The sequence below is a fragment of the Staurois parvus genome, unplaced genomic scaffold (genome assembly GCF_062004578.1).
Source record: "Staurois parvus isolate SC_StPar_1 unplaced genomic scaffold, SC_StPar_1.0 ptg000005l, whole genome shotgun sequence".
Taxonomy (NCBI): Eukaryota; Metazoa; Chordata; class Amphibia; order Anura; family Ranidae; genus Staurois; species Staurois parvus.
In genome coordinates, this window is record NW_028317801.1 from 5549108 (window position 1) to 5572473 (window position 23366).

The 23366-nt window shown below is 42.5% G+C and overlaps 1 protein-coding gene across 1 annotated transcript in view; it reads right to left on the reverse strand.

Moving 5' to 3' along the window:
- Nucleotides 1–21183, reverse strand: part of LMBR1 (limb development membrane protein 1) — a 184573-nt gene extending 163390 nt beyond the window's left edge. Inside the window, exon 1 of the mRNA XM_089693439.1 lies at nt 20956–21183. Coding sequence (XP_089549565.1) covers nt 20956–21018 — 63 coding nt within the window. The 5' untranslated portion in view covers nt 21019–21183. The remainder of the gene's footprint in view (nt 1–20955) is intronic.
- Between the last annotated feature and the right edge of the window lie 2183 nt (nt 21184–23366).

Consider the following 23366-nt stretch of genomic DNA (forward strand, 5'->3'; position numbering starts at 1 on the left):
TACTGTCTAGACTAACCCTCTAGAAAACTTGTTAACAGAGAACTTGCCTAAACCCTTATCCCCGCTTCATTCCGTTACTACCTCCATCTACCCCTAAAATGCAGTTGCTTTAAGATAAATAGCACACGGACCACCCATCCCTGCCGGAGGATGACTGGGAGGATTGTCTTTTACAATGCCTCCCTACCATGATCTCAGCCAGGGACTGATTCATACAACTTAAATTTATCCATTGAGTATATTACACCACGTGGCGATTGGCTGCAATATATCCTGATAGATTGGCAACGTGTCCTCGTTGTGATATGGCAGTGGACACGTTTCACCATATGTTTTGGGAATGCACAAAGCTACATCTCTTTTGGGCCGGAGTAATAGCTACTATTAACGCTGTTGGTAAACGGTTTATTCCCATGGACTCATTGATTGTGTTGTTGGGTCTCCTGGACCTTGTGGGGGCATCTAAGCATAATAATACTTATTTGTCATCTATTCTATTATGCTAGAAGATACATTTTGTTGAAATGGAAACGGTCTACCTCGCCGACTATCTCGGGATGGAAGTCGGCAATTAATGGTGCACTTCCTTTGTATAAACTTACTTATATGAGCCGTGACTGTCCAGGAAAATTTGATAGAATATGGGCTTGGTGGGTGGAGACGCAGGGCCTCACGGTATAATACTTGGTGAATTTACTTTGCGGGTGTGTCAAGTTTATACTGTCTGACTGCCTAATGTTTTGTAATTTGCCTCCCCCCCCTTACCTGTCTTTCCCCCTCCTGCTCTCCCTCCCCCCCCCCTCTTTCATATCTGGCTCTCTCTGTTCTTTTCTTTTTATGCTCCAGTTCACGCCCTGAGATCTTTTTCTCAAGTCCTCACTGGTGGATAATGGCAAACTGCATTGTAAAATATATGTTTTTACTGACTTTTCTCAGGATGACCGGTTGAACTTGTATGGTTTACAGCATTAGAAGTTTATGTGCATTGTATTTCTACTATATACCACATGCTTGACTGATCTCTTGTACCTTGGTGTGTTTATACTTTTGTAAGATTCAATAAATTCAACTGTTAAAAATAAAAAGTAAGTGCCTATATGGTTTAAAATCCAGTAGTCCACTGTCCCACCCTGCTCTGCACATGCTCAGTTGCTCTCCATTTTTAGTCACTATGCAGAATTTGTAGAGGCCGATCTGCTGACAGTCTAAGGATTAAAGCAGAACTAAACCTATGGATTTAAGTTTAAAAAAAACAAACATTTATACTCCCAGCATGCCAAGAATGCGAACGGTCACATTTTCGCTAAACCAAACTGTCAAACCATCAAATGACGTGTTAAAACTGATCATATGTGAAGCATCATGGCAGTTGTAAATCAGACAGATGGCAGCTTCCTTGGCAGAAAAGGATAGGAGGGTTTAGTCCTGTTTTAACGGCTGCTCATGGCTCTGAGCTTCAACAAAATGTCAGCCTCCAGCTAGAAGAAACAGGAATAATGCTGAAGGCAATTTACAGCAGACACTAATTTTGGTAGCATAATTAATGTGGAATGTATGTTCCTTGCTAAAGAAAATTATATTTATCAATTGTTAGGAGTAAATTTTCACTTTATGAACTACTTTAATCTGTAGGTTTTGGAAAAGCTACCAAAACTGGCAGCAGGGATTGTTTTATAATCTAGCAAAGGTAATTTTAAAAAAGTCCATACCACCAGAAAAGTAGTGTAAATGCTTTTTTGCATTCCCCTGATTGGGTTCAAGCAGCAAACCTAAAAATTCAACTACTGTGGCTGAAAGACTTACAATTTTACAGACCAAAGATAAACAACCAAAGGAAAACCCTATTTTTTTACAGTAAAACCATTTCTGAATTCTGTGGCTTGTGCAGAGTTCCATTTTAATGTGTCTTTATCATAGCCAAAACATCTGCGTGAAAAGGCTTTAAAGAGCAGCCATTCCCAGACTCACATGCTACATACAGTACAAGTTGCACACTGAATCATTCTCAGTTTTTTTTGTGCTTTGTAGTTCACAAAAAGGATATGGTGGTGTTTTTAAAGACACTAGCTGACAGGACTAAGAGCATAGAAGAACATCTGGAATGCTGACTAAACTCTGCCTTTAGCAGTTGGGGCTTAGGTTTGCCTAATAGTCTTGCCATGTAGCAAGCACTGACTGTATTATTGTTCCCCAGTAGCCCTCAAAGCTAGCAGAAGTCATTTGTTTCTCTGCATCATCATGAAGAAGTTATGAAAGCTGGGCTTTTGAGCTACACCGCAAACAGTCCAGTACTATCAGTAGCCCTCTGTGATAATGGTAAATTAAAAACCAGAACAGAAAAGGTGCTGCTTGTAATGGTAATTAGCGGATCAGCCCATATATTCTGAAACCGGGCATACATTCAGCTTATCAATTAAAACATGAAATATCTACATATAAGAGGAGAGAATCTACACTTTAAAAGCCAATTAAAGCATTTATAGATCAAATAGAATTATTTTCTTGCCTTTGTGCGAAGAACAAGTTGAGATTAATTTGACGGAAGCAATTCAGGGATTGTTTTATCTACATAATAATGTGGTTTTACTTGCAAGCATGTCAGCACTTTACTGGTGACAGCTGTCAGCGTATTACCTCATAATAGAGCTGGGAAGATTGGTGGGATGAATTCCCAGAGATAAACTTTCTGTCAAGCCATGCAAGCTTCATCAATCTCCAAAAGCTGAATACATTGGACATTATTAATTCATCTCCAGAATGGGTAAAATAAAGTGCCATAAAGAAAAAAGCCACAGTTCTGAGTATAAATTACAACTGATTTTCCAATTAATGTCTTCTACGCTGTATCTTTCATTTATACGTAAAGAAAGAAGCCAAAATCTGCTGTTGAGTATTGAAGGATTGTGCCACCAGTGTTGACTGGACCACAAGAGAACACTGACCAACAACCAAAATGTCATAACAGATTTTCAATATTACACTGACACAGAACACAACATCAATTATTTAGCTGCCTGTATCTACAGTGTGCATACAAAGCAAAAAATTTAATTAAAAAAGTATATCTCATTCAGCACAGCATCCCCAATGTCCTTCTGCCCCATCTCTTCACCTCTGGATGTGCTCTCCTAAGGCAGCCCATAGAGGATTAATTTTTCTTTCCTTCCACAAAGGATGGACAAAAAAAAAAAACAAACAAAAAAAACCTGGAGTGATGTTATCCCACAGCTGCAAATGAAGACAGTCAAATATCGACATCCAGAAAAAGATGCTGGTTGAGATGAGGGATGGGGACTTTTGAAAGAAAGTTAAAATGAATCTAAACCTTTAACATTTTTTTTGAATAACAAACGTGTTTTGCACAAAGCAGTCCTGATCCTCCTATTCTGGGGTCCCCGTTGGCAGTAGCTCCTCCCCCCTTCCAAGTACACCCTCCAGCAAGCAAGCCACTTGCTAAGGGAGTACATATACCAGCTTGCTCCCAAGCCCTACTGCCTGTGTCCATAGACACAGACAGTAGGACTTCGCCCACCCCACTCAGAATTTGATTGACAAAAGCAGGAGCCAATAGCTCCCGTTGCTATCAATCTGCCCTGTGAGGAGAGAGAGCAGAGCAAGGCTCTGCTCTCGGGCCCGGCACTGGATCGAGATCAGGCTCAGAGGATGCATTAAGGTAAAAAAAACCTTAAGACTTTAAAAAAACTAAGTTTAGCTCTCCTTAGTTCAACTTGCGAGCCTGTGCTCTCAACCGAATTGTCAAGCCATCAATGGCTGGTGTCATGGCTGATCAGATGTGCAAAACCATGGAAAACGCTGAGCAAACAGAGGCTAAGATGGCAGCTTCCTTTGCTGTTAAGCAGTTGTCTCCAAACTCTGGCCCTTTGCTTGCTTTATTCCCCCCCACCATCAGCAACAGTGGGACACTATTCCTCCCACTGACGCCAATAATGGAACACTATTCCTCCCACTGACACCAACAATGGGACATTATTCCTCCCATTGATACCAGTGATGGGGCACTACAGTTGTGACCAAAATTATTCAACCCCCACTGAAATTGAGTGTTTTGGCCAGTTTGACATTGCTTTTGATCATTCAGTCATCTTGCTTACATTTACATTAAAGAGGCACTTGTAGGTCAGACAAATATAACATAACAGTTATAATGAAATAACCACAAATGTCTTTTCTGTGCTCACAGCATTATCAGTTTTATTCAACCCCCAAGTGACATTCAATCTTAGTACTTAGTACAGCATCCTTTTACAGTTATAACAGCTTTTAAACGTGAAGCATAGCTTGACACAAGTGTCTTGCAGCGATCTACGGGTATCTTCGCCCATTCTTCATGGGCAAAGGCCTCCAGTTCAGTCACATTCTTAGGCTTGCGCACTGCAACTGCTTTCTTTAAGTCCCACCAGAGGTTCTCAATCGGATTTAAGTCTGGTGACTGCGATGGCCACTCCAAAATGTTCCAGCCTTTCCTCTGCAACCATGCTCTAGTGGACTTGGAGGTATGCTTGGGATCATTGTCCTGTTGAAAGGTCCAACGTCTCCCAAGCCTCAGGTGTGTGACGGACTGCATCACGTTTCCATCCAATATCTCCTGGTACTGAAGAGAATTCATGGTACCTTGCACACGCTGAAGCTTCCCTGTACCTGCAGAAGCAAAACAGCCCCAAAGCATGATTGACCCTCCACCATGCTTCACAGTAGGCAAGGTGTTCTTTTCATCATAGGCCTTGTTCTTCCTCCTCCAAACATAGCGTTGATCCATGGGCCCAAACAGTTCTAATTTTGTTTCATCAGTCCACAGAACACTATCCCACAACTTTTGTGGTTTGTCCACATGGCTTTTGGCATACTGCAGTCGACTCTTCTTATTCTTTGGAGACAGCAAGGGGGTACGCCTGGGAGTTCTGGCACGGAGGCCTTCATTACGCAGTGTGCGTCTTATTGTCTGGGCTGAAACTTCTGTACCCACATCTGACAAATCTTTTCTCAGTTCCTCAGCAGTCACACGGGGACTTCTCTCCACTCTACGCTTCAGGTAGCGCACAGCAGTCGAAGTCAGCATCTTCTTTCTGCCACGACCAGGTAGCGTTTCAACAGTGCCCTTTGCCTTGAATTTGCGAATGATGCTTCCTAAGGTGTCTCTTGGTATGTTTAACATCTTTGCAATCTTCTTATAGCCATTGCCCTTCCTGTGAAGAGAAATCACCTCTTCTCTTGTCTTCCTGGACCATTCTCTTGCCTTCACCATGTTTGTAACCACACCAGTAAATGTCTAGAAGGAGCTGAGTATCACAGTCATTTTAAAGCTGCCTAATTGGTGCTTATTATGCTTGATTGCTGCTCGGTGACATCCACAGGTGTTTTCAATACCTGATGGAAAGCACCTGTATGAACCTCTGTTCTTCAGAGTGGTAGTCTTTAAGGGGTTGAATAATTGTGGCAATGAAGAAACCACATAAGAACCATTTACTACTGTATTACATAAACAATTGATGTCATTTTAGTTGCATTTGGGTAGTTACAACGTCCTTGTAGGATTTGATTCTGAATACAATTCCAAATGTACACTATAGTCCCTAAACCCCTTTACAGCATTGGGGGTTGAATAATTTTGGTCACAACTGTATATCTCCCATTAATACCAATGATGAGGAATTGCTTACTCCCACTGATACTAGGACATTTTCTTCTCCCACTGGCCACAGTCCGGCCCCCCTAAAGTCTGAAGGACAGTAAACTGGCCCTTTGTTTATAAAGTTTGGAGACCCCTGCTGTAAAGGATAAGGAGTGTTTAAGCTTGCTTTAACTTTAAATCAACTCCTCATTAACTAGACATTTTTAATCCCACTCCTGGTATCTCACATACTGGACTGATAACCTGGATTCTCCCATTCACCTCCTGTCATCAGAAGAAACACCACACCATCATGGGTGACAACCAAGGTGGGTAAATTAAAAAAAAAAATTAATCGATGGTTAATAATTAAAAAAAAATTTTATCAAATTTATTTTCATAAAATGCTTTTGGAGTAAAAATCTATCTAAAAGTTTTTTATTTAAGATATATTAATAATTTTGCTTATTCAGCATGAAGTGGAGCTTAGTTATGTAGCATGAAGATGTATATTCTGCAATATTTACATTTTTGGTAAACTCATTCAATGAATCCAAGCTCTGCAAGCTAAGATAACATGCACTGTATTGATGCATTCACACAATTTTACAGTATCCATGAGGAAAATCATAAAATAAAAGAATTTGAGTAGTTCTCCAGCTATGTGTGAGTAACCTATTAACCTAAAATCGGTTCTGATATCGCCGTTTTACTAACCTGACAGCTTATTATTCTAAAAAGGAAACCTTCATTTGGTTTGCAAATATTAAAGATTCTAACTACCAGCAAGAATGAGTCGGATTCCTTACATTTAAAGAGCACCTGTCATTTTAGATCATCATGGCAGAGCCTGTTAGCGGGCGTCCACTCACCTGCTGCTGCCATGTCCCTCACCTTGACTGTTGGTGTTGTCAGAGGAGGAGCTGCTGCGGGACAGAAATGACAGTTGCTCTTTAAAAATTATGATTTAAATCAAGCCTTTTCACTAGTGATTTAAATCAACTTGATTTAAATCAAATCCACCCTGGTGACAACCCTCTTCCCAAACTGAATTGCCCAGTCTACTCCATCTGCTGCATCACACAGTCTTTGTTGCTCCACTCCGTGAAGACAGCTATGAGATCAACATTTTTGTAACTTGGGGTTTGTGACTTCTACTCCCAGTAAAATCTGTTAATATTGTTGATTTAACTTGAAACCAAATGAGTCTTGGCTTTTAGGCATCAAATGATTTAAAACAAAAAGTTCCCAAGTTCAAGTTCTTGTACCACCTAGTTGTCATTACGGTTGGAGAAATACGTATTAAACAACAAACAGTGGGATTGTAAATATACAGATTTTTTTATGTACGTTATTAAAATATTAAGGTGCTACTTCACTACTAATAAAACCCTATTTCTCAGAGCTGATTAAAGCGATGTTAAAGGCTTAAATTAAAACAATAATTAGAAAAAAAAAACAAACATAAAAAACACACATATCATACTTACCTGCTCTTTGCAGTGGTTCCGCATACAGCAGCCCAGATCTTCCTCTTCTTGGGTCCCCCGCCAGCATTCCTGGCCCTTTCCTCCTGTCGGGTGCCCCCACAATAAGCAGCTTGCTATGGGAGCACCTGCTGCACAATGTGTCAATTCACACACGGAGCCATGACTTGGCCCTGCCCCCTCTCTCTTCTCACTGGCTGATTGGCTGTGATTGATAGCAACGGGAGCCAGTGGCTCCCACTGGTGGCTGAACCAATGAGGTGAGGGAGTCCTGGGATTACTGAGACTTCAGTGCACATCACTGGTTTAACAGGGCGGCTTAGGTGAGTATTAATGGGGCTGGGGGAGATGCTGCACAGAGAAGGTTTTTTACCTTTTAAGGTGAAAAAACCTTGAGCCTTTACAACCACTTAAAGCTGGCCATGCCTGGATTGAATACATCAGTTTCGGAATGGATAAGCCCAAATTTCAATCCATGTGTGGCCACTGTGGTTGAACCACCTTTCTGGTATTTCTTCACTCACTCAGTGCCGCAGGCAATAGCCTGTAGCGCTGATCTGTGTATTTGGACTTCAGAAGTCTTCCTGCTCTCAGAATACAAAAGGCATAGTGTGGAGGATTCCCCCCATTCACTTCCAATGTGTGGATGAGAGAATTGGGTCAGTTTTTTTCACTCAACCCCGCTGGTAGAACAAAAAAAAAAACAAACTGACTCATAAGACCAGCCAGGTGTCCCAAAAACAACGTATAAAAAAAAGAAATATATAATAAAAATAAAGTGAGTGTGTTAACCACACTATAAATATATTCCAACAATATATACAGTCATGGCCGAAATTGTTGGCACCCTTGATATTTTTCCTGAAAATCAAGTATTTCACACAAAAAAGGTATTGCATTAACACATGTTTTGCTATACACATGTTTATTCCCTTTGTATGTATTGGAACAAATATAAAACAGAGGCAGAAAAGCAAATATGACATAATGTCACACAAAACCCCAAAAATGGGCTGGACAAAAGTATTGGCACCCTTAACTTAATATTTGGTTGCACACCCTTTGGAAAACATAACTGAAATCAGTCGCTTCCTATAACCATCAATAAGCTTCTGACACCTCTCACCCGGAATTTTGGACCACTCTTCCTTTGCAAACAGCTCCAGGTCTCTCTTATTGGAAGGACACCTTTTCCCAACAGCAATTTTAAGATCTCTCCACAGGTGTTCAATGGGATTTAGATCTGGGCTCATTGCTGGCCACTTCAGAACTCTCCAGCGCTTCTTTGCCATCCATTTCTGAGTGCTTTTTGACGTATGTTTGGGGTCATTGTCCTGCTGGAAGACCCAGGATCTTGGACGCAAACCCAGCTTTCTGACACTGGGCCCTACAGTGCGACCCAAAATCCTTTGGTAATCCTCAGATTTCATGATGCCTTGAACACAGTCAAGGCACCCAGTGCCAGAGGCAGCAAAACAACCCCAAAACATCATTGAACCTCCACCATATTTTACCGTAGGTACTGTGTTTTGTTCTTTGTAGGCCTCATTCCGTTTTCGGTAAACAGTAGAATGATGTGCTTTACCGAAAAGCTCTATCTTGGTCTCATCTGTCCACAAGACGTTTTCCCAGAAGGCTTTTGGCTTACTCAAGTACATTTTGGCAAACTGTAGTCTTGCTTTTTTATGTCTCTGTGTCAGCAGTGGGGTCCTCCTGGGTCTCCTGCCATAGCGTTTCATTTCATTTAAATGTCGACGGATAGTTCGCGCTGACACTGATGCTCCCTGAGCCTGCAGGACAGCTTGAATGTCTTTGGAACATGTTTGGGGCTGCTTATCCACCATCCGGACTATTCTGCGTTGCAATCTTTCATCAATTTTCCTCATCCGTCCACGACCAGGGAGATTAGCTACAGTGCCATGGGTTGCAAACTTCTTGATAATGTTGCGCACTGTGGACAAAGGCAAATCTAGTTCTCTGGAGATGGACTTGTAACCTTGAGATTGTTGATATTTTGCCACAATTTTGGTTCTCAGGTCCTCAGACAGTTCTCGTCTCCTCTTTCTGTTGTCCATGCTTAGTGTGGCACAGACAGACACACAATGCAAAGGTTAAGTGAACGTCTCTCCTTTTTATCTGCTTTCAGGTGTGATTTCTATATTGCCCACACCTGTTACTTGCCCCAGGTGAGTTTACAGGAGCATCACATGCTTGTAACATTCTTATTTATCCGCAGTTGTGAAAGGGTGCCAATACTTTTGTCCAGCCCATTTTTGGAGGTTTGTGTGACATTATGTCGAATTTGCTTTCTTTCCTCCCTTTTTTTGTTTTGTCCCAATACACACAAAGGGAATAAACATGTGTATAGCAAAACATGTGTTAATGCAATACGTTTCGTGAGAAATACATGATTTCCTGGAGAAATATCAAGGGTGCCAACAATTTCGGCCATGACTGTAAATGTATGTAATATACATATTTCAAACAGGTAATCCTATCAATAATGAAAGTCCACATAAAATTCCACAAAACTATTTAACCACATGACTCCATTTAGTGCAAAAAAATCTTCTGAAATTCTGTAATTCTGTACATCTTCACCCACAATTATGGTGTTACGCTTACTACAAAGAATGGACCTCTAAATTATAGGTCGGTCAACTGGCCCTTTACGAATGCTCAGGGAACCATCCTCCAAAACATTTGATCTTAAGGCGATCCTAAAAGTTCTTTTTTTTGGGAAAATAACAAACATATACTTACCTGCTGTATGCAATGTTTTTACAGAGAGCAGCCTGGATTCCTCCTCTTCTTAGGTCCCCCACAGGCTCTCCTGGCTCCTCCTTTCCTTTTTTGCGAGGCAAGAACTGCTCCAGGGAAATATGGACAAGAAGAAACTGACAGCATTCGTTTATTTAAAGTGGTTCTAAAGGCGGAATGTTTTTTACCTTAATGCATTCTCTCCATTAAGATAAAAAAAATCTTCTGAGTGCAGCTCCCCTCCCCCAGCCCTGCCTTATACTTACTTGAGCCCACTCTCGATCTAGCGCTATGTATGAGAGCAGCAGCACACTCGCTCCTCATAGGCGCAGAGACAGCAGCGAGAGCCATTGACTCCCACTGCTCCTCCCCACATACCTACTGTATATGCCAGAATAGTACCTGCAGTCCCACTACCCTCCTCTGCTTACAAACATCTTGAACCTCTGTACATGGATAGAGCCTATTAACTTATTTCACTCTTCCCCTATGCTCCCAGACTTTCAGACACTTCTTATGAACCCTTCAGTATTGTATATCTCCCAGTCATTGCTAAGCCCACTAATGCAATAAGGTAGCAAATTCACCACTGCCCACCTGACATCCACAGGGATCCACACTAACCCCAGCACAGCTAGTTATGCTGTAAAAATTGCTGTGTTTCCTATTATACTGTAATTGTTTCAACATACACTGTACAGTACTTTAAATAATTTATGCTGCTCCAATATACATGGTGCTGTATGTTACATAATGCACTCTGCTATAAAATTACATAATCTATTCTCCAACGTGTATAATTCACCCAGTGCCCCCGATTCTGTTAATGGTTGTAGCTTGTTTTTGTGATGTACATGAAGACTAGAAAATCTCCATGTACAATATGCAAACATTTCTTTTTTGGAAGACAATGAGGCTGCAGATCAACAACACTGGGGTGCAAAAAAAAAAATACTTGGGAGGGGGGTTATTAAAACTGGGGTAGAAAGAGAGCTGTGCATGGTAACCAATTAGCTTTAGAGTGTTCATTTAAAAGAAGAAGTATGGCTTTTAAAAGAAAAAAAATGCTGCTGAAGCTGTCATGAGCCAACTTTATCACCGAGAACTAAGCAATCATGACTGCTGATCCTCAGTTTTCGACCTGCTCCAAGAGATCAGTTACTGTATGTCGCCGCTCTTCACTCTGTTCCTTCAGCACTCAGTGGGTGCCAGGCTGGGGAGGGGGCAGGCATTGCTCACTCAGACTCTCAGCTACTTGCTGAAAATCAGGTCACAAGCTCGCAAAAAGTAAATGTACTTCTGTGACCCACAAAAGAAGCATGGCCAAAAAAAGCTTTGGCCATACTTCTGCTTTAAACCAGTGAATTTAAATCCACTTGAAAAGAGAACTCCAGGCAAAAAAAGTTTCGGCCATTCAGTAGGGCAGTGCCCACACTGCAAGGGTTAACGGCTCGTTTTATTCAAGGGGAGCAGCAGAGATGTACTTAAAAAAAAAAAAAAAAAAAAAAAAAGAAAAGAAACAAGGCACAGTGATGAGAGCTAATTTTGCCCCTCATACGTCAAACTCACTATTGGCCACTGGGAACATCTTTATATCAGGCATAACATCCCATATCTATCCCACATTGTGTATTATGGTCACATTGATGATATTATAATTATTTGGTATGGAAACATTACTGACATTCAGGATTTTGTATCCTACTGGAATATCAATGATATGGGCCTGGCATTTACCCATGTAGTCGACAAAGACCACCTAGCCTTTCTTGATCTTGATATTTATCACAGCAACAATCAGATCCATGCTAGGAACTACACCAAACCCACAGCCGGAAACTCTTTTTTACACTATAAAAAGAGTTGCCACCACCCATGTTGGCTTAGAGCAGTGTTTCTCAACTCCAGTCCTCATGGACCCCCAACAGGTCATGTTTTCAGGATTTCCATTATTTTGCACAGGTGATTTGATCAGTTTCACTGCCTTAGTAATTACCACAGCTGTTTCATCTGAGGGAAATCCTGAAAACATGACCTGTTGGGTGTCCATGACGACTGGAGTTGAGAAACACTGGCTTAGAGACATTCCTAAAAGCCAATTTTGTCGATTGCGCGATAACCCAGCAATCTGGCTACATTTCACAAGGTACAACACTTACAAATAAATGTATCGAGAAGGGTTACCCCTTGGATATAGAAGAGGCCCACACACTTTATACCAATGGCCCTACAACATCAGAACTTCCTGACAAAATGCCATCACTGATAAGATTTGTCACTCAGTTCCATAGTCATCATAAGCAAATGGAATATACTATACGCAAACACTGGCCAATCTTGCACCAAGACCCTTACTTCAAATCACTTTTACCACAACAACCCAAGTTTTCATACGGGAAAGCTCCCACCTTAAAAAAGAAAATAGCACATAGCAAACTTAAAACTAAGACAAAGAACACAGTTCCTCTCACCCTTTCCCCTATTGTTGGTATGTATCAGTGCAAAGAACCCTTATGTAAGACATGACAGTTTATTCATCATGGACAAAAGGAGTTCACTGCCAAAGGGATATCATATCAGATTAAGGAATTTTACACATGCTCTTCTGAATACATGGTCTATTGTCTAATTTGTCCTTGTGGTCTGAACTATGTGGGTAGAACCACACGTACCCTTCGTAAACGTTTTTCGAGCACCGTCGCCTTATAGAGGATGGAAAAGATCAGCACAGTGTACCCAGACATTTCCTTGAATGCCACGGTAAATCCACTGACAGTCAGTGTGTGGATTATTGAAGGAATGCCACGGGACCTCCCTCTGGCAGAGCACTTTATGCACAGAGCACTTTATGCGTCTCTGTCAGAGGGAAACTTTTTGTATCTACACCTTGGATGTTTTATCCCCTGGTGGCCTAAATGAAGAGCTTGAAATAAGCTCCATTTTATAGAGACATTCGCTTCCTTATAAATATCAACACAATATCCTTATACAGTTGTGTGTACTTTATCACTAGTAGTCCTTTCCTCCAACAAATTTAGGTATATCCCTTCCTTATCCCGCTCTCATTTAACTACGATCCCTATTAGTACATCACAAAGGGATAATAAGGAGAAACACAAAATTCACATTACTATTATAGCAAGCCCAATTATTAAAATGCATTTTTCTAACTTTGTTTTTATATTTATTTTCATTAAGTTTTTATTTATGGTACAATAAATTTACCTTTTTCATTATCTCATTTATTTATTCATTATTATTAACATTTATTTTCACCTCCATTGTTCTATTCTAATTTATTTTTAGAATTTGTAATTTTCTATTTCCCTTCTATCGAATATGCCATTTTTTTAGACATATGTTATATGTATACATACACACTCGTATACTTTTTAACCCAAAAGCATTAGAGCTATTCTCGTGTGTTTTTATGTCTTTTTTATATCTGTATTAATTCCTGTACGATGCAGGAAAACATGTAGGTCCTTAGGACCCAGGAACTACTTGCCTCCCTCCCATTCCCTTCACACTATAAAAATGACAGGGTTCTATTGGGGTTCAGGTCTGAAGAAGGAGCCGACTGAGCATAATCCAAAATGCATTACTGCCCCTTCACCTCCTACATCCGACTCTGCTCTCCAAGCCTCATTTTTTATGCACAGGCACATCCTGGGATCTACTTCCTGATCCTATAGACAGAGTTTGCTGCTGGAAGGCTGGATGTTCCACCTGGATTTTATTACACCACACGATGGAGTCTTTTTAACTATTTATCTTGTAAGTGCAATTTATCTATTGTTTATTAATAAACTGTCAATACTGCACTTAGAGGTACCTTCTTCTCTTTTTTTTTTGTGTTACTGCATTAGAGCCTTGCTTCCACTCTGAGAAGAGCTGCCTCAGTGTTACTGCTCCCATCCATCCCTGATATCCATCTGGCACCTTTATCCTACAGCTACAGAGGTTGGGCTCTGACAAGCGCGCCCTATATAATATACATTTTCTAGCAGAGCTATACTTACCTGACCCGCCGATCCTCTCCACACAAGACCAGTCCCTTTGGCTCCTGCTCACCCGCGGTCCAATGGTCTTATAAATGGACTGTCCCTGACGTCAACATGCTCAATGCACGCTTCATAGGAAGGAACAGTCCACCGCTGGACCTTCGGGGAGCATGGTTTTTCAAAGGATTGGCAGGTCTGTGGAGTAGGAGCTTTGTGCTCACCCCTATAAAGGTAAAAAAAAAAAAAAAGAAGTTGTTCAATGCTGTGGGGGTACAGCCCCACTGCTTGGAAAATAAAATTTTTGCCCAAAGTTCTGCTTTAATGGCATCTCAAAATAGTTGCATACAAGGCATATAGCCAGCGTGCTTACGTTAACTCACAACCCAACCAATGGTTGATCTCATAGCTGATCACATGCTAGCACCATGGCAAACGTAGATCAAACAGAGGCCAAGACAGCAGCTTACTTAGCTGTAAAGTATAAGAGGTTTTGAAAATAAGACCTGAAAGCAGATTGGTTGCCATGTGCAGCTGCTCCAAATTCTGGCTATGCTAGTCTTGGTAAATTCCCCTTATAGTGCTTTAGCAAAATTACAATCTGTTCAGTTAAGGTTTATAGCTACTTGAAGCCAGCTGCTGCATGTCCACCTCAGTCATTGACAGAAGCTGGAATGTCTGACTGGAACCTCCAAAGACAAAACAAATCTCCTCTTTTTTCTATATCTGAAGTCTTAGGCCCCTTTCAGACTGGCGCTCCAATCTGGTCCACCTGTCAGTTTTCAGGTGGAACTGAATGGAAGGTCCATTCATCAGTACATTTACGTGGAGCAGATTGGAGATAACTGGGTGTAAATGGACAGTGGAGTCAGTTTACTCCAAGCCTCCCATAGAGCAGAGTGGGCTCTACCAGTGTCTGTTCTGCAGATATGTGTCATCTGCCCGCTCTTCTCTGATCAGCAGAGGATGATTGGTGATCGCAATGAACTCTGCCTTATGTCAAAGGGACCTTAGACTAGGCATACACTTCAGGCTCTTCATTCAGCCTGCATGCTTAAAAAAAAACACACACACACATATATATATATGAATGAAAACACTGAAAATTTTCCACTTGACTAGAGTCCCTCTCATAGTAAACTATAACCAAAATCGTGGCAAAATGCCAAGATACAAGAAAACTATCTGCCAGCTCAACATTACAGTACAATCAGTATGGTAATCTGAAAGGACACAGCATCGTGAAAGCTTCCAATGATCTTCAGTGTGATTAGCAATTTAAAGCGGTTCTAAAGCCTAAACATTTTTATTTTAATGCATTCTGTGCATTCCCTATCAAAGCCAGTGACAAGGGAGAGGGGGACAGGGTAGAGTCCCTCTGTCCGTGTCAATAGATGTAGACAGCGAGGCTCAAGGAACATGCCAATATGAGTACTCCATAAAAAGTGGCTTTCTATGGTTGCACTCGGCAGAGTGGAGGAGCCAGGAGACTGGTGGGGAACCTAAGAAGAGGAGGTTCGGGCCACAGGTAAGTATAAGGCTCCATGCACACGGGGCGTTTTAATGCTGAAACCGTTAGCTGTGTAAAGTCACGTTAAAACATGAGTTTTTCAGCGGTTTTTAGCGTTTTTGTATTAGCGTTTAGCTGCATTTTTTAGCATTTTTTTTCATACAAAAACGCTTGTTTGCCACGATTTACCATGTTTTTCAGCATTAGAGTGTTTTTACAGCTAAAAGCTCCCCTGCCAAAAAACGTTGATTACAGTCTATGTGTGCATGGACACATAGAATAACATGCTGGGGAGTTTACTGGCTGTAGAAAAAAACATCAAAAGCCAAAAACAGCCGCTGTAAAAACGCCCAGTGTAAATGAGGACTATACTGATTTGCATGAAGCTGGAAAGGGTTACAAAAGTATCTCCAAAAGCCTTGATGTTCATGTGTCCACTGTAAGACAGACTGTCTACAAATGGAGAAAGTTTAGCACTGTTGCTACTCTCCCTAGGCGTGGTCGTCCTGTAAAAATGACTGCAAGAGCACAGCGCAGAATGCTGCATGAGGTAAAGAAGAATCCCAGAGTGTCAGCTAAAGACCTACAGAAATCTCTGGCACATGCTAACATTTTTGTTGACACATCTACAATAAGGAAAACATTAAACAAGAATGGAGTACATGGGAGGACACCACGGAGGAAGCCATTGCTGTCCAAAAAGAATATTGCAGCACGTTGGAAGTTTGCAAAAGAGCACCTGGATGTTCCACAGCACTACTGGCAAAATCTACTGTGGACAGATGAAACCAAGATTGAGTTGTTTGGGAAGAACACACAACACTATGTGTGGAGAAAAAAAGGCACAGCACACCAACATCAAAACCTCATCCCCACTGTAAAACATGGCGGAGGGAGCATCATGGTTTGGGGCTGCTTTGCTGCCTCAGGGCCTGGACGGATTGTTGTCATTGATGGGAAAATGAATTCCAGAGTTTATCAAGACATTTTGCAGGAAAACGTACGACCATCTGTCCGCCAACTGAAGCTCCGCAGAGGATGGGTGATGCAACAGGACAATGACCCAAAGCATACAAGTAATTCAACAAAACAATGGCTACAACAGCACAGAATACGCCTTCTGGAGTGGCCCAGTCAGAGTCCTGACCTCAACCCGATTGAAATGCTGTGGCATGACTTTAAGAGAGCGATTCACACCAGACATCCCAAGAATATTGCTACACTGAAACAGTTTTGTGAAGAGGAGTGGTCCAAAATTACTCCAGATCGTTGTGCAGGTCTGATCTGCAACTACAGGAAACGTTTGGTTGAGGTTATTGCTGCCAAAAGAGGGTCAACCAGTTATTAAGTCCAAAGGTTCACATACTTTTTCCTCCCTGCACTGTGAATGTTTACATGTTATGTGCAATTAAACCATGGCAACATCTAATGTTTGTGTAGTATTATGTTCAGCAGACTGTGTTCTTCTATTGTTGTGACTTAGATGACGTTCAGAGCACATTTTATGCCCAATTCATGCAAAACTCCATGTAATCCCAAGGGGTTCACATACTTTTTCTTGCAACTGTATGTTTACTACCCTGTGTAAGAAAGATCTGTATACTTACCTATCATCAGCCCACTCAGGTCCAAGTAACACTGCAGAGAAGAAAAGAAAGCTCTCCGATAACAGCTAGTAAAGTCTGAAGCCGTGATATCACCCATAGTCTTCAATGGCCCATCCGTTTGTCCCTTTCTTCTTTGGATCCATGCTGGCTTACGCAGGTGAGCTGAATCACATGACTGGACTAGAGCAGGCTGAAAATAACTATACATAGGTGTTAGGAGGGGGTAGGGGACAAGTTTAAGAGTAGTTAGAGTTAATCCCAGAATTCCATTTTAATTTAAAGGGAAACTAAAATTGCTTTGGGTGTTTAACTATTTCTAAGTTTTTAAACTTTTAAAATCTGTTTTATTGGTTTTTCTGTACATACAGTGGGGCAAAAAAAGTATTTAGTCAGCCACCAATTGTGCAAGTTCTCCTACTTAAAAAGATGAGAGAGGCCTGTAATTGGCATCATAGGTAGACCTCAACTATGAGAGACAAAATGAGAAAAAAAATCCAGACAATCACATTGGCTGATTTGGAAAGAATTGGCTTCCAATTTCTTAGACTATAGAGATGATTGGCACCATTCCGGTCCCCAACCAGCTCTATGGTCAGCTGGCAGAAACACCGGCTGCATTCTCAGGTTCCCCCAATGGCACGAGACTGCCTGACAAGACTATGGAAGGCAGGGGAGAGGGGGGGCGGCATCTTCTCCCGCCGCTATGAAAGCTTTGACAAGAAAGCCAATAGCCGCTGAAAAAAACTATACCAGGATGATGCCACTCAAAGTCCAGTAATGTACCAGTAAGTCACTGGTCCTTGTTGGGTGTATATGCTATGTTCTTTTTTTTTTTTTCTTTTTATACAACCTGTGGGCTGAATGAAAAAAAAGTAGAAATATCTGCCAGAAAAAGTGTGTGGTATGCCCACCATTAGAATATACCGCCCTGCATCATCCGCCCACTTCTAATGGTGGGCACACATGAAATGTGCCAAAAAATATTATAATATATATATGTCTAAGCATAGGGGCCATCCACACACTGACCACCCCAGGCCCCTATGCTTCGGCACATTTTGCTCTTTTTTTAAACTGCGGATGAAAAATCTCATCCAACAGCACTGCGCACACCTACTTATGTATATTCTGAAAGCAAGACCCTGTTGTTGTCAGAATAAACAAGTCGGTACTGACGCTGAATGACATCATCATTTCTCAAAGAGGGTTTTTCCCCCCTAAGACGGGTATTTACAAGCCGTTGGGGGAAGCCCCGGCGAATTGGCGCACGGTGCCACATGCGCCAATTCCAAGATTGTACAAATGTGGTACCCCATATGGAAAAAGGATGACACCAAGTCCCAAACTATCTTGCCACTGCTCCCCATGTAGTCTGGGCATCTGGGGGGGGCTCTATCTTTTCCCTTGTAAATCCGAAACTTATATTCATAGCCTGTTGCCCTCTCACAGGTCTTATACATCTTGACCCCATATCTGGCACGCTTGCTGGGGAGAAATTGTTTGAATGCAAGGCGGCCAGAAAAATTAATGAGGGACTCATCAAAGTAGATGTTGTGCTGGGGAGTACAGACATCGGAAAATTTTTGGTTAAGGTGATTTACGAGGGGCCGAATTTTGTGGAGCCGGTCAAATTCAGGGTCACCCCGAGGACGACAGATTGTGTTTTTGCTGAAATGCATAAAACACATTATACTCTCATATCTATGCCTGGCCATGGCAGCAGAGAACACGGGGAAATGATGAATCGGGTCTGTGGACCAATACAACCGCAATTCATTTTTTTTTAGTAATGCCCATGTTGAGGGTTAGGCCCAAATAAACTTTAAATTCAGAAACCGTAATGGGTTTCCATGCGAATGGTCTGGCAAGGTTTGAATTTGGGTTGGCGGCAATAAACTGTTGAGCATATAAATTGCTTTGATCCACAAATCAATGCATACAGATCTTCTGTAAAAAACAGCTCCAAAACAATCAAGGGGAGTATTTACACTTGCTGTTTCCACCTGAATTCTGGATTGGGTATTGAATGGGGGAAGTACGTGTGCTGCAGAATTTGTGGGCTGCCAATCGTGATTTGCAAGCACATCCAGGACACAAGGGGCTCTACGGGCCTATGTGCGAATTGTTGGTGCTCGCCACCGCACCAGCTTGTACTGCACTTATGGGACTCGCCACGTCACCAAGTGATACTGCAGTGCTGGTATGTGAAAGACCAGAATGTACTAGGCCGCTGGTGCTTGCTAGTTAACCAAAAGGTAAGGCGGCACTAGTACTGGCACTCTGCTGCATATGACAGTCATCATGCTATTGTAACATCTCAGCAACCTGGGAATGGGTCGGGTATGCCTGACCTTAGCAGGGACCTCTACTCTATATTCTGAGCTGTCAGGCTCCCGCTGCGGTCTACAGGTTCATATTCTGAGGCTGATTGTGTCATTAAGTCTTCCTCCTTCGTTCTCATCTGACATGCTCAGAATCCTGTAGGCCTCTTCACTAGAGTACCTTTCAATTGACATTTTGGCCACTAAATTTATAGGTACCTAGTGCGACTCACGGGAAAAACTGGGCGTTTTAATAACACTGGTAATGTCAGCTGTGTAAAGTCATGTTAAAAACATGAGTTTTTCAGCATTTTTTAGCTTTTTGCATTATCGTTTAGCCGCGTTTTTTCGCATTTGCATTTTTTAGAAGAGAAAAAAAAAAAGTCCAAAAACGCCGGTTTACCGCAATTTGCAGCGTTAGAGCATTTTTACAGCTAAAAAAACTCCTCTAGAAACCCACTAGCTCTGGGGTTTTTTTACAGCCAAAAAACTGATTAGTCTATGTGTGCATGGACACATAGGATAACATGCTGGGGGGTTTACTAGCTGTAGAAAAAAACATCAAAAGCCAAAAACAGCCGCTGTAAAAACATCCAGTGTGCATGAGGACTAAATAGTAACCAAAGCACTTCTGAATTGCAGCACTGGGGTGCTCAGTTTGAATCCCAATGAGGACACTGCCTGCATGGAGTTTGCTTGTTCTCTCTGCACTTTTGTCAGTTTCCTCTCACACTACAAAGGCATGCTAGTAGGTTACAGTGGTTGTACATGAAATATGAACATAGCATATCCCTCTACAGCGTATACTGTCTCAATCCAGAGCACCAAGTGTCATTTCTGTCTGCTGCCTGGTTCCTCTATCAGCATGAATCACTTCTGACAAACTTTCCTGACACAAAGAAAAAATTGTGACAGGGGAGGGATCTCCAGCACACAGCCTGTGACTGACAGCCGCAGCTGTCTTCCTGTGAGCTGTGTGAAGGGGGTGTGTCTCTTCCCTCCAATCAGCTCTCAGAGCGCTCCTCACTGAGTGTAACTTCAGCCCCCTGCTTTCTGAAAGGTCAGGCAAGCTGTATAAATTCTGCACTTTTAATAGATGTACAGGACAGATTGTCTGCAGATAAACAGGTACAACTTATGTAGGAGGATGTTTCAGCTCTGTGCATCACCTGAGGCCAGTCACTTCAGTGACTATATATATATATGGAAGGGTAGTATGTGTGTGTATAGGAATGTATATGAGAAAGGATCCTTCGATGAATGTCCACTACATATAGACAGACCTATAATAAACACATGAACACACCAGTTTTATAAATGACTAAAGAACATATTAATAAAGCAGTGAATGTGTTGTTTGCTGGACATTCCCAGGTAGCGAATCATTGGCTGTACACAGACCAGGAATGTTCACCTGCAGTGAATGTCCGGTGAATACACATACACTGATGATCAATGTGCCTTGTGTTGTCGGTGAGCAGCCCAATCACAGTATACAGAGGGCTCCTCATCACAGCCCCTCCCCCTGCCAGTGGTTATTATGGGCTGGCAGTGTGCCTGTGTCCCCATGGTCAGGTTGTGATGACAGGGGACACGGCCAGGCAGTGAGGAGAGGGGGGAGGTGTCAGGCTCATACTCACAATGCATTCTCTAACTTGGCTGTGAAAGTTCTGTTCTCTGATGGTCACTTCGTCCTCGTCCATCCTTCATATTGCTGGAGCCCACAATGGACTATGGCCGATTCTGGTGACCCCGAAGAGCATAACCCGACACAGGGAGGCACAACAATAACAAAGACCCAGCCTCCACACCACTCCTTCCTCTGCCTCAGACACGGCTCCGGCCAAAACACTGGCACACGCGAGACCTGCTCGTAACGCATCCACTGATTGGTCCTGAGGCAGGGCAACGCTGGGTCGTCGCTTCTGTTCTGCTTCTTCATTGGCCAAGCCCGCGTGTTTCTTTTCCCGCCTCCTCCTTTTCCTGTCAGTCAGTGTGTACTGCAGTGTGAGGGGAGGCTGAGGGACGGGGGCGGCCAATGACGGCTTTATTACCGCCACACGTGATCAGAGCCGGCTGTCCGCCCTTGTGTCACACTCTAATGATGGTCACTAGAAAGTTCAGGTGGTCAGAAAAGTCCTCCAAAACTACATTACTGCACACAGCATTGTATGCGAGGACTTGGAAGCCTCGTCCCCATACACAGCAGGCAATGGGAACATCTCATACAAGTGTAAAGCTGTACATTCCAAGTTTTATTTTAAGAAATGATAAATATTGAAAAATGGGAAAAAATGTGTCTTTATCAACGCTTTGAATTGAACCCTGCAGAACATCATGACCAGTACTGTACATGGCAGGTGCCTGCAGACTATTGCTCCTGACTAAGGTGGCTACCTCATCTCTTTAAACCTGAACATATTAACCACTTACCTCTCAGAGGATTTACCATCCCCCCCCCCTTCGTGACCAGGCCATTTTTTGCGTTATGGCACTGCTTTAACTGAAAATTACGCGGTCATGCAATGCTGCACCCAAATGAAATGTACCGGTATGTCCTTTTTTTCCCACAAATTATTATTATACAGGATTAATACAGCGCCGACTGCTCAGCCTTTTACAATATAACAGGAGAGAATACAGCAACTATACAGTTCAATACAAGAGGGATAGAAGGGCCCTGCTCCTTGGAGCTTACAATCTAAGAGGGAGGGGCTAGTGGTACAAAAGGTAGTAACTGTGGGGGATGGACTGGTTGGAAGAGTAGAAGATTCCATTATTAGCTGAGAGCAGGATAGGCTTCCCTGAAGAGAGAGGTTTTCAGAGATCACCTAAAAGTTAGCAGAGTAGATGATAGTCTTATAAATTGGGGTAGAGAGTTCCAGAGGATGGGGGAAGCTCTGGAGAAGTCCTGGAAACGAGCATGGGAGGAGGAGACAAGGGAGCTAGAGAGCAGGTGGTCGTGCGAGGAGCAAAGAGTACGGTTTGGGTAATATTTGGAGACAAGATTGGAGATGTAATTTGGGGCCGAGTTATAAATGGCTTTATATGTTATTGTTAATGTTTTGAATTTTATCCATTGGGCAATGGGAAGCCAGTGGAGGGATTGACAGAGAGGGGTAGCGGATACAGAACGATTAGTAAGGTGGATGAGTCTGGCAGCAGCATTCATGATAGAGTGAAGAGGGGATAGCCTGCGATGAGGTAGGCCAATGAGAAGGGAGTTTCAATAGTCAAGGCGAGAGATAACAAGGGAGTGAATAAGTTGCTTATTAGCTTCAGAGGTTAAGAACGGCCTTATCTTAGAGATGTCGCGGAGGTGAAGTCTACAAGATTTGGACAGTGATTGAATTTGGGGCTGAAAGGACAGATGGGAGTCTAGGATTTCACCTAGTACCCTGGCATGAGGGGAGGCACTGATGATTGTGTTATTGATCTTGATGGAGAAGTCAGGGGAGGGAGCACTGGCTGGAGGTTGGAGCTCAGTTTTGGAAAAGATTGAGTTTGAGGAAGTGGAGTGACATCCATGCCGATATGTCACTTAGTAGGTTAGAAATGTGAGAGGAGACTGAAGGGGTGAGGTGAGGAGTAGAAAGATAGATTTGTGTGTCATCAGCATAGAGATGGTAATTGAAGCTGTGGGAGTTTATCAAGTGATCAAGGGAGGAGGTGTAGATGGAGAAGAGTAGGGGTCCAAGGACGGAACCTTGAGGGACCCCTACAGAAAGAGGAAGTGGAGAGGAGGAGCCAGAGTTATAGGTAACGCTGAAGGAGCATTGCGATAGGTAGGAGGAGAACCAGGAGAGAGCAGAGTCTTGGAGGCCAAGAGAGTGGAGTTTTTTGAGGAGGAGGGGATGGTCAACAGTATCAAAAGCTGCAGAGAGGTCAAGTAGTAAGAGTATAGAGTAGTGGCCATTGGTTTTAGCAGTTAGTAAATCATTAGTGAGCTTTAATAGGGCCGTTTCAGTGGAGTGTAGTGAGCGAAAGCCAGACTGTAAAGAGTCAAGAAGGTTGTTGTCAGTGAGGTAGGAGCTCAGGCGATTGTAGACTA